This window comes from Rhododendron vialii, chromosome 6a (assembly GCF_030253575.1).
Source record: "Rhododendron vialii isolate Sample 1 chromosome 6a, ASM3025357v1".
NCBI classification, from domain to species: Eukaryota; Viridiplantae; Streptophyta; class Magnoliopsida; order Ericales; family Ericaceae; genus Rhododendron; species Rhododendron vialii.
This window is the reverse complement of record NC_080562.1, coordinates 39,857,682-39,869,962: the sequence shown is the minus strand read 5'-3', so window position 1 is coordinate 39,869,962 and position 12,281 is coordinate 39,857,682. Positions and strand designations below refer to the sequence as shown.

The window sequence follows — 12,281 nt, the reverse complement described above, 5'->3', positions numbered from 1 at the left end:
TATAATATACGTAGCATAGGTAGTATGTATAATTGATTTTGGGGCGGGACGGGAACGAGCATTTGGGGCGGGGATTATAAAAATCATACCCCAAGCAAGTATTCTTTAAACCCACCATACCCGTCACTATTGGAAAAAATTTGGGGTAAACCCCGCCTCCATATGAATGGGGCGGGGCGGGTATACATCGGATATGGGGCATTGTCATCCCTATAACTAAGGTTCATCACATCACTGAAATCTCGGTAGCTAGGAGCTTTAGAGTGCTCGTTGAAAGGTTTTAGAGTCAAAAATTCATTATGACCATGAAAGATAAAATGATAAAAAAAATATGATCTTTGCACTGATTAAACCGGATTGAAATATTGGAATACTTAAATAATATTAAATAAATATAAGTGAAAAAAGATATAAAGATTATTAAGTAAATGCAATGGGGGGGGGGGGGGGGGGGGTTGTGTGTATACAACTTCCTACTGCTGCCTATATATGCATGGTTATATTGTACTCCCTCCGTCCCAAAATGGATGACAATTTTTGAAACTCGTGTCATTTTTCATCGCTTATATCTTTCAATTTATAATATTTTTCTTGAGTTTGAAAACTTTGTATAATAGAACTAATCAAGAACTATCAAACAAGATCCATATTGCATATATTTTGAGATTCATATTGAAAGATATAAGTAATTGAAATTGACACAGATTTCAAAAATTGTCATCCATTTTGGGACGGAGGGAGTATATTAAATGCAGAGTGTAGCAAAGATGTAGAGAGTGTTGGGTCCACCTAGTGGGCCTGTTTTTTGTTATTGGGCTGGTTAGGCCCTGTTGGGCTCTCTTTTGTATTCTCATTTGTATAGTGTGTTCAAGAGAGAGAGAGAGAGAGATTGAGAGGAGTGTTCATTATATTGAGAGGAGAGTGTGAGTGATCTTCACGCTAGAGGACCATTCCGAAGTCCCTCCGGTATGATCTGTTAGTCGTGCTTCCTTATGCAAGCTAGGCAGAGATGTTAGGCTCGAACCCAGCTGAACCAAAAGCTAGAGAAGTAACCTAACCAGAGATCTAAAGCCCCACACTTATTAATTGCTGTAACATTTGAATGCTACGTTGTTTACCAAACACAACTTAGTTAAAACTGCTAGAAGACTACTCGATGGAGTAATTAAAACTGCTCAAAAGAAGCGGCGAATTTATGTATGATATTGATAGTTTCCCAACATTTTATTGATGCTATAACGACTAGGTGTAGATGCTAGTTTGCATGGTTATTTGACTAGCATGTCTAAACGAAACATACTAGCAAATGTGCTATAAAGTCAACAAAATGACGGATTTCGGGACAAGTTATTCCTCTTACATACAACTAGGGGTGTTCATGGTCTGGATTGGATCGGACTTCTAGAAATCCAAGGATCGAAGTGCTAGTCACGATTTTTACAAAATGAAATTCGTGTTTGGACCAAAAGTTCTATGATCTGCTTCCAATCCAATCCATGAAGCACGGATCGGTTACGATTTTATCCCCGGACTACGTTACATAAGCAAGCAAAAATAAACACTTCACAAAAAAGGATCTTCCATCAAAGCACAATAAAGTATTTAGCAAAATGCAATCAGTCCTAAATTTTCGAATTGGGGGATGGTGTCATGCAGTGGTGTGGATTTTAACAAAAAAGTATTTAACAAAACGAGCTCTTGTTCGCCTTAGGGTTTTCTTGTGCTGAATTGTTTGTAATATGGGCTTTGAGGCCCATAGGGTGCAAGCTTTAGCCCAATAGGTGTGGGCGTTGTCCTAAGAGTTAGGCTGGCCTATGTTGTCTATGGGTTGATCTCCGGCTTGAAAATGCGCAGCACGGTATTGTGAATTTCACTGCACAGCACCAACCCGAAATCCTAAATTTTCACCTCTGGATTAGGAAGTTCAGGAAGGCTCGTAAGTGATGTAATTTGATTACCGGCAACGATAAACCTGGAAGCATTTTAATTAGCAAAAATAAAAAAAGAAGAACAAAGCATCTCAATACCTTCCCACATCACGTGTGAATGAAGATAACGGATACACACCTGTAGGGCTCTGCAGTTCTCAAGTGGTTCAAATCCAGGCCCTTAAGCTCAAATCTACCTTACATCACAATATAGTGTGTGTACGTGTGTGTGTATATATATATATTTATATATATATATATATATATATATTTATTTATTTATTTACACATACACATATTTATTTATTTATTATTTATAAAAATAAATATTTTACGGTTCAATTTGGTTAATCCAAGGTTTCGTAATAAAAGTTCATGGATCGAACCGCGAGTCACGGTTCTCTAATTTTTCAATTCGTGCTCAGATCATTAAATGCACAAAAAAATCCAAAAGGAACGGATTGGTTCAGTCTAGACCGGTTTCACGATTCATCGGATTTTTTGCACAGCCCTACATACAATATCTAAAGTCTTTTAGTGGAAACAATTTGTCTAAAGTCCTCAAGTTATATGTCAACTTTTTAGGGGAAACCTCAAGAGGATCGTCCGAACTCTGCTTTGTTTCCGTTTTTGTTTCTCTCTCTCAACTTTTTAGGAATATAGCCGCTTCTTGTTTGACATATGATTGTCAATGGTTTGGGTGTCAACATAGTTAGAATAATTTTAATCTTTGTAACAATTTTAAAGATTAATAAAATTTCCTGCTGCCTTTCAAAAAAAAGTTTTTAGGGACCTAACCTAATAATGAAACAGTACTCCGATAGGCTTTGAATTCGCAAACAAATTGCTGGCCGGCCATCATTAAGAGAGGCCCAAGTTGTGCGCAAGGCTCAAACCACTGGCTAGTACTCGATTTATAAATAGCAAGGAATTAACAAACATTTTAGTTAGGCTACCGTATATTTCTCTCACTTGAAAAACACTTCATAAATTGCGAGCCCAAGAGCTTTTTTCTCTAATCCCATGCATCAGCCAGGGAGTGAAAGGAAAGACTAAAGAGTGTTCTTTAATTTGTTGTTGTTTAGTCCCTCTTCTCTTAACATTCATTGCCACCAAACAGCCCATACCCATCCAAGAAAAATGGAAATGACTACTAGTCCAACTCTGTCATTAACCCAGAGTAGTGTACCTGAGGTCACACAACGTCGCTCTGCAAATTACCGTCCTAGCATTTGGGGAGATCGTTTCCTTGCCTACGGTTCTACTATCACGGTAAAATTGCTTCAGGTTTTATTAAATCATGCATATAGCTGTACAAAATACACGAATAGTTATTTCAGCCTTTTAATGTGGTCATCTTTGCAACTGTGTGGTCTTTGTGGCTGGTACGGAATGCTTATGTTTTCAACAATGCTACAACAAGTTCTGGGGAAGTGGTTGAGTTGATCAAAACTAGAATTGAAATGTGGGTAAAGGCAAAATTCGACATAAAGGTGTATTCAGTGGAGGATTTTAGGATTGTTTTGGATGGAGTTAGATTGCTGAAGTTGTAATTCGGTTGGGGGGTGAGGTGATAGCCGTCCAACTTTCTGTTGGAGGGTTTTGGTTAGCTGCTCCTTTTGTTTTCTTTTGGTAATCTTTCTGTGCTTGAGTCTCCTCGATGTATCCGTTCGAGTATTTATAAAAGTTCTGTTTTGCCGAGCAAAAAAAAAAACTAAAATGCAGTAAATATATTTTTGCGGATTTTTTAAAAATCACTACAAGAAAAATGAAAATTAGTGACGAAAAAGTGGCGACGAAATTTAATTTTGTCACTAAATGAGTATATTTGGCGACGAAAAAATAAATTCGTCACTATTTTGATAACTTTCGTGACGAAATAATTTCGTCACCAATTATGCCTGTTTAGCGACGAAAAAAATATTTTCGTCACTAAAGGTACCCATTTGGCGATAAAATACATTTTTCGCGCCGAAAGCTTAAAAAAGGTGACAAAATTATTTTTTGTCGCCAAAGATAATCATTTGGTGACAAAAAATATATTTCGTCACCAAATGCTTAACTTTGGTGACGAAAAATAATTTCGTCACCATTTTAACGCTTACGGGTACCTTTCGTGACGAAATTTATGAATTGCGCTTTGTCACTAAATGTATTTCGGACATAACTCTTTACTAAAATCTCCGATTGAGATAATTCAAATTGGGTTTGAACAATAACTCAATTGCCTACAACTTTCATGTTTATCAAAATTGCTAATTTTAATGTTTAAAGGTCCAAAATTACATTCGAAATATATTTTCATGTTAAACATATGTGTTATATATTAGATATTTCAAATATTTACTGAAAAGTGTGTGTAGTGCAGTTGGTTGGAGCTTGTGCGAAAAACTCAAGGGACTTGGGTTCGAAACCCAGTAGGAGCAAGAAAGATGGATTTCTTTTCCCATATGAAAACATCTTTCGCAACGAAAAATTTCGTCACCGATTTCTTATATTAGTGACAAAAAATTTCGTCACCAATGTGACCCATCAGTGACGAATTTTTTCGTCGTCAAAAAGCACAATAAGTGAAGAAAAAAATTTCGTCAGCAATTATTCACTTTTTGGTGACGAAATATGTCGTCATCAAAAGGCACTATAGGTGACGAAAAATAGATTTCGTCACCAGGTAGGAATCCTCGACAACCTTTAGTCGACAAATTTTTTTTCGTCACCTATATTATTTGTGACGAAAAACATGCAATTTGTGACGATTTTCATTCGTCACACAATTGAATTTTTCTTGTAGTGAATGTTTCTTATATTTTTGTTTGATGTAGGAAATTAAGAAAAATCTATTTCTCCTTCATTATTCTTTTAACTCATGACAAGTGTAAGATCAAAACGGGCTTCTAACACGGTAGTTTTCTCTTCTGGAGGGCCTGTCCTCTCTTTAGAATTCTGCTCTGCCTTGGTTGGTATCTTGCCTAGTGGGCTTCTTGCTTGGATTTGGAGTGACATATGATTATCTTGATTCTAGAGGTTAGGTGCATGGCAACATAGTTGGGATGTTTGAGTACTATATTCCTGGCACCCTTTGACGTAACGTGTTACACAGACCAATCACATGAACTACGTGTAGGGGGATGAAAACAATTGACGCTTCGGATCAACTGGATTGCAACGGCTTATTCGTGCCTCTTCACCGGAACCCTAGCTCGACGTCTGAACCCTAATCTGCAAAATAGACAGGGGGTGAGTGCACCTTTGCCTCTCGTGGCAAAGGCCCTCCGATGCCTTTGTTAGTATCACGTACTAGCAGTTAAACCCTAATTATCAGTAGGAAAGCAATAATAATGCAACGTATTGCGTACCTCTCACCTCTAGGTTTTCCTCATATTTATAGATTCATGGATGCTTGCTGTCCAAGCATCCTTATTGCCATAGGATTCCTAACTCGTATAGGAAACCCAGGATATCAAGGAGTCTCGTTTCCTTTATCAGTTTATGGAAAAGAGTCCTTTTAGGATTCTTTTCCATTAAGAGCCGAACATCCCATACTTGTTGGGTATCTTTCTCAGATCCTATATTCTTGGGATCTTTATCCCTATATGAGACATGACTATTCTGGAATCTTCCAGAGTATTCTCTCTGCTCCTACTCTCGATTGGAGTTCCATCTTTGTTCGGCCGTCTCATAGCCGAACAGACGGCTTGGACCAGTTACCTCACATGTAACTGGTCCTTGAGCCCGTACAACCTTCCTGGACCATTGACTTCTCATGTCACTGGTCCATATTGCTGAACACTTGTTTAGCATGATGACTGTCCTGTCTATATTCAAACTATGGTCCTACGTACCATTTATTCGGATATCGATTGCATTGTTTTCAACCCGTGATCACTCGTATCACGTGCTAGGTTTTTTACTACAACTGTTCGGCTGTATCATAACCGAACAGTCTGCTTGAAGCCATGACTTCTCATATCACTGGTCCATATCGCTGTTCACCGAACTGCCCGGCGATAAGTCCAGTCGTATTTACCTCGTGTTCCCAAACATCACGTGTTTGGTAACTAAATGTATCTGCTCGGGAATACCTCCCTACACTACGTGGAAATTATTAAGCTATGCGGTTATTGTCATATTAGACATTATATTCACTAGTACATCAGGTAGTACAAAATGAGCTTATTTTAAGTTGTGTGGCTTTTGCAGGAAATGGAGGTTAAAATGGAGCAAAGAATTGAGAAGCTCAAAGAAAAAGTGAGAGAGATGATCGCGGCGAGAGCTGATAAATCTTCACAAAAGCTGAACTTGATTGATGCGATTCAACGCCTAGGTGTGGCCTACCATTTCAAAACCGAGATTGAGACTGTATTACAGGACATCTATGAAACCTATTATGAAATGGCCGATGATGAAGATCTTTACACTGTGGCTCTCTCATTTCGGCTACTTAGACAACATGGACATCCCATTTCCTGTGGTAAAGTCACTTTGTCTTGTGGGTATTGGTTTAAATACTCTAGCAACATCTCTATTAAATTTTCTCGATTACTACCGCAACCTTAGTTTGGATGGCAGAAACATTGGGATAGAATGAGAATGTGATGATATATTCCTAATATTTTTATGTTCACTTGACCATTCACTGGCTTGAGTATTTTTTTATTTTGTCCAAGTTTAGCATTTGACCCTTCCCAATTCGGAAAATTTTTAACTAAAACCCTCTCCCTTATCACTATTTTTGTGTCGCTCATATATACTTTGAAGCGCATATGAATCTATGATCATGTCATTTCTTCTTTTATTTCACACGGTTCATCACGCCTCAAATCATGTAAAATAGATGTGTTCAATAAATACAAGGACAACAAAGGAAAATTTCAAGAATCCGTAGCTCGTGATGTAAGAGGAATGCTATGCCTGTTCGAAGCTACACATCTGAGGGTGCATGGAGAAGATATATTAGACGAAGCACTGACTTTTACCACCACTCACCTCAACTCTGCACTACCAAACTTAAGCAAGAATCCTCTTGCAGCACAAGTAGTTCATGCTCTGAATCAACCCATCCACAAGGGCTTGACAAGGCTTGAGGCACGATGTTACTTCTTGTTCTACGAACAAGATGATTCCCACAATAAAACTCTACTGGATTTTGCAAAATTGGACTTCAACCTCTTGCAGAAGTTGTACCAGAGGGAGCTACGCGAAATCACAAGGTGCATGATCGACTTCATTAATCGAGTCGAATTGCAGTGGTCTTACAAGTATGACATACTGATTTAGTTTCATGGTACTTTCATCTTTGTTTTTGCTTTTTTAGGTGGTGGAAAGATTTAGACTTTGCAAATAAACTACCTTTTGCAAGGGATAGATTGGTGGAGTGCTACTTTTGGATGATGGGTGTGTGCTTTGAGCCTCAATATTACTTTGCTAGGAAGCTTCTAACTAAAGTGATTACCTTGGCTTCAATTATGGACGATATTTATGATATCTATGGAAACTTGGAAGAACTTGTGCTCTTCACTGATGCAATTGAGAGGTTTCATTCTTTCCCCTTCTCGATCTTAATTTAGATTTCATCTAATGCAAGACTAGTCATTCAAAGTGGCAACTTGATTTGCAGGTGGGAAATGAGAGCATTGGACCAACTACCGGCCTACATGAAACTATTTTATCAAGCCCTTTTAGATGTTTACAATGAGATTGACGATGAGATGGCTAAAGTAGGAAAATCATATGCAACAGAATATGCAAAATCTGCAGTAAGCCTTAAACTCAATTAGATTACGTAGTAGGAGTCAGTGTGGATAGAATTTAGAATGTTAGAAAAGTAAATTGACAACCACCTTTATTTTCATTGATGCATATAAACCATAACTCTAGCATGCATTTTTTAGGCTACAAGACTTGGTGGTTATGAAATCTAAACAAATAAGGAAAACATGCTTAACAAAGGCACCAAGACTAGCTAGGAAACAGGAATAATACTAACTTAGACTAAACAGAAAACGTAATTGCAAAACCTAGAAACATGCCCTAATATTATTCTAACATAGTCACGAGCTGATACTATTACATTTTCTGTGAATTCCCAGCTGAAGAAATTAGCAAGAGCATACTTTAATGAAGCCAAATGGTTTCATGGGGGCTATGCTCCAACTATGGATGAGTATATGAGTGTTGCACTCAATTCTAGTGGTTATAAAATGCTTGCAACCACTTCCTTTGTTGGAATGGCAGAGTTGGCGACCAAAGAGGCCTTTGAATGGGTATCAAGCGATCCTTTAATTGTTCAAGCTGCAGCAGTGATTGCTAGACTCATGGATGATATGGTTAGCCACAAGGTGAGATATATAAATGTCTTAAAAGTATCAGAAAATACTTTCAGAACGCGACTATCACTACAAAGAGCTCACTCAAACTATTATGATAGTAACAACAACAATTTCAAAATCATTTAGTTGAGTTAACCTAAAAAGATCATAAGGCCCCATCACAGTGTATTCGACTTCCATACGTAAGCTCTTTTTGCTTATGATTGCCTAAAAATGTATTAGACCTCCATACATAAGTTTGGCTATTGTGCATGCCTCTATGATGACACAAATTGATAGGTTTAAATATCCAGTGGAGAGGACTAATGGGTATATTCATCATAAACTGTCCAAAATACAATCTACATGGGATTCGATCTCCAACAATTCAACCAAAACTAGACGTAAAATTTCCCACCTCTATCTCTACTAAATCATGCTAACACTTCTAATATGGGAATTGTAGGTTGAGCAACAACGAGGGGATGCACCCTCGGCCGTTGAATGTTATATAAAGCAGCATGGTGTAACAGAGGATGAGGCGCTTGTTGAACTTCAAAAACTTGTTACGAATGCATGGAAAGACATAAATGCAGCATGTCTCCACCCAGTTGAAACGCCAATGCCTCTCCTCATGCGGGTTCTAAACCTTGCCCGGGCGATGGATGTTTTATACAAGGATGAAGATAATTACACAAATCCCGAGACCAAGCTCAAAGGCTACATTACCTCGGTGATCATCAATCCTGTGCAAATCAACTAGCAAATGGTTCTCTCTTCCATGGACGGCTACCAAGGATTAATTATCTATTAGCTATAGAAGCATTACAGAATAATCGTAGGAGTAATTTACATGGACTTCCATTGCAAATTTTATCGTATTATTATTATTATTATTATTTTGAAACAACAAAAATATTATTAATAATTGTTGGTCCAAATAGCATCCCAAGAGAGAGGTAAATTGTGTATCGCAAATATAATGCAAAATCTAATTATTCAAGATATTCTTCCACAACTCGTTATTTAATAATATATCAATTTACTCATGCGTTATAGATACACAAAACTGAAAGTAAAGAGAGTAGGGAAGAGAGAATCGAACACAAGGATTTATAATGATTCAGTCCGCAACTTTACGGCCTAGTCCACTTCCCAAGTTTCCAACTCAGGATTTGCAACAATATCTCCAATAGTTACAATCTTCTAGCTTCGCGGGTGCTAGACAACCTTTACAATGAGCAATCTATCTCTAATTGCTCTAACTAATTTTGACTTCGGTGCTATTCATACCTAACCCAACTAGTTTTGACTACGGTGCTAGTAACACCTATCTCCAAGTGATTTTCTCTCTAAAACCACTCACAAAAAGATAATCTCTCTCAAGAGTATGAATAAGGGTGTACAATTCCTTTAACAATAAAGATCAAAATAAGAACTCTCTTACACATAAGTGTATAGATACCATCAAGATGAAGAGTTGAGTTGATTAACTGATTTGCAAATGATAGCTCACATGTATTTTCTTCAAAACTTCTGTCAATTGCTTCCTCTGTCGATCGCCTTCTCTTTTTAACCATATATGAAGAATCAATTGAACGTTGAATTTTTCCTTCCAGCCATCAGAGACAATCAGCTCCAAAGTCTTGGCTTAATGAATCTTTCCATTCTTGTTTGCTTCAAAGCAAGATGCATGTTCCCATATTTAATTATAGCCGTTTGGAACATAAAGGAAAGATTTGTCCTTAATCTTTTCTTTTGTTCTTTTACTCTTGATTATTGGAGATAGGTTCCTTTGTTGCCTTTTCTTCAAGAGCTTGAATTAATCCACGGCAAGGATTTTAGAGGAATAGCCGAATATGTCTGGGTTTAGAAAGAAAATAATCCTGTACAACAAGTATATAGCTTAGCCATTATATATTTCACCAAAGCAACCTTGAATATTAGTGGACCTATTAAGAAAACACTCCAGGATTAATATAGTGATAAGAACTAGGCTAATAATTAAAGTGCTTTATCAATTAATCAAAATAAAGATAATTGAACATGTGAAAGTAGTATATTTGATTTCAATATTTTGTTAGAAATCTTCAAATTAGGAAAATAAGTATTCTAGAATAATGCAGGCCGATATTTTAATTATTTAAGAAATATAGGAATTTTAGTTTATTATTTTGCAATTAGTTTTTTATTAGGAATCTTTCCATTCTAGCATAAATTGCCTAGGTTATTGGATTTCTTAATTAGGTTGATTTTATTTCTTCTTTATTATTTTCTTGTTCTCTAAGACATAGATTTAGTTTTCCATTTTTTAGGTTTCCTTTTTAGTATTTCTAGTTTATTATAAATTGAGTTGTAAGCCTTAGGGCTAAGGGAGTTGTTTTATGAATTATAAATGAAATTTTGAAAAAATTTCTCAATATTGTTTGTTCATAAAGAGAGTATCTCTAGTTCAAATTTATTCATGATTGTCTTTGTTGTGCGTTATTCTTTTTCAACACGCTTCCAAGCATCAGTTGGTATCAGAGCTCTTATTCCAATCCTGACTATGGCCGGAGGACGTGCTGGAGGTCGAGGTGGAAGAGGAGGTCATACAGCTTATGTTGATGAAGTCTATGAGCGAGATGATGATGCTCGGGATGCTCGAATGGAGGATAGGTTTCAACAACTTGAGCAGCAGATGGAGGAGGCGTTTGGAGTGCTGACCGATCATATTGTTGCCTTGTTTGTTGGTGGAAACCTGCCTCGCCATTGTCCGGTTGAACTTCAGTTTCCGAAAGAGGAGGAGGTGTTGGATGATGTTTCTATTACTAAATCTTTGACTGGTAACCATTAGTCGAGGGGGAGGACAATGGTGGATGAAGTTACCATTGAGTGGTCATTCATAGTAAATATTATTCCGGATCCAATATTGAATTAGAGTAAGTCACCAGTTTTTTATGAAGAACCGATGGAAAAAATTACAAAAGAAGAAAATCCAAAAATATTGCAAAAAGAAGAAGTTATAACAATGCTTGTAGATGATGAAGTTGACCATAGTAATAGATTTGTTGATCCGTTTTGAGAGTTTATTAAAAATACTACACGCAAGAGTCCTTATGTTTTGATTCAGGAGGAACGTAGATTTGTTTTATTGACAAAAATTATTTCTTCACATTTCTTAGACTTTTGTTTACAGTTTAGGTTGGAAAAAATCAATTTGAAGTACAAGATTGATACGGATAAGATTCGGCGAATCCAACTATATAAACTCGATGACGAGTTTCTTCAAGCTGGAGAGAATGATGCAGAATGAAAATATCATATTGATTAGGAAGTAGTATATTTGATTTCAATATTTTGTTAGAAATCTTCAAATTAGGAAAATAAGTATTCAAGAGTAATTAGTTTCCTAATTCTCTAGTAGATTTAGTTTTCTTTTAATTTTTGTTTGGTCAAAAAGAATTGTTAGTTTCCAATTTTATTGTTTCCTTATTTTTATTTCCTAGTATGTAGGATTTCTTCCATTATAAATTAAGTTGTAAGTTTTAGGGCTAAGAGCATCAACAGTGGAATAAGTAAATATGAATAATCAAAATATGCCATATCTGATTTTGATTATCCATTTAGAGATTGTTAAAATTAGCAATGTCAAATTCTACATTGGTTATTTTTTGCCCATAATTCCCTTTATTTCAAGCATATTTTTTCAAAAAATGGTTTTTGAAGGGGGAAAAACAGTTCAAAAAAAATAGTTTTTCGAAACAAAAAACAGTTTTTCAAAAAACACACTTTATTCACTTAAAAACTGTAAATAAAATTTTGAAAGACTTGTATTTACACAAATAGTTTTGAAATTTTAAAAACTATAAATACAATTTTTAAAAACATATTTTGTGAAAAAAATAGTTTTCTATAAAAGAATTTTGAAATTTCAAAAACAGTATTTACTTGCAGTAGTTAAAAATTTTGAAAAAAAAGTTTTTTGTAAAAAAAAAAAGTTCTTTAAAAAAACAGAAAAAAAATCTGAAAGTTACAGTTTTTTAAAATTATTTTTTGAAAACAT

The 12,281-nt window shown here is 36.0% G+C and overlaps 1 protein-coding gene across 1 annotated transcript; it reads left to right on the top strand.

Moving 5' to 3' along the window:
* The first annotated feature begins 2,870 nt into the window (after positions 1-2,870).
* LOC131330928 ((-)-germacrene D synthase-like) lies at positions 2,871-9,128 on the top strand. The gene is made up of 7 exons (XM_058364693.1): positions 2,871-3,200; positions 6,129-6,399; positions 6,763-7,138; positions 7,243-7,461; positions 7,546-7,684; positions 8,018-8,266; positions 8,703-9,128. The coding sequence occupies exons 1-7, from the start codon at positions 3,069-3,071 to the stop codon at positions 8,997-8,999; spliced, it is 1,683 nt and encodes a 560-aa protein (XP_058220676.1). The 5' UTR covers positions 2,871-3,068; the 3' UTR covers positions 9,000-9,128.
* The last annotated feature ends 3,153 nt before the right edge of the window (positions 9,129-12,281 follow it).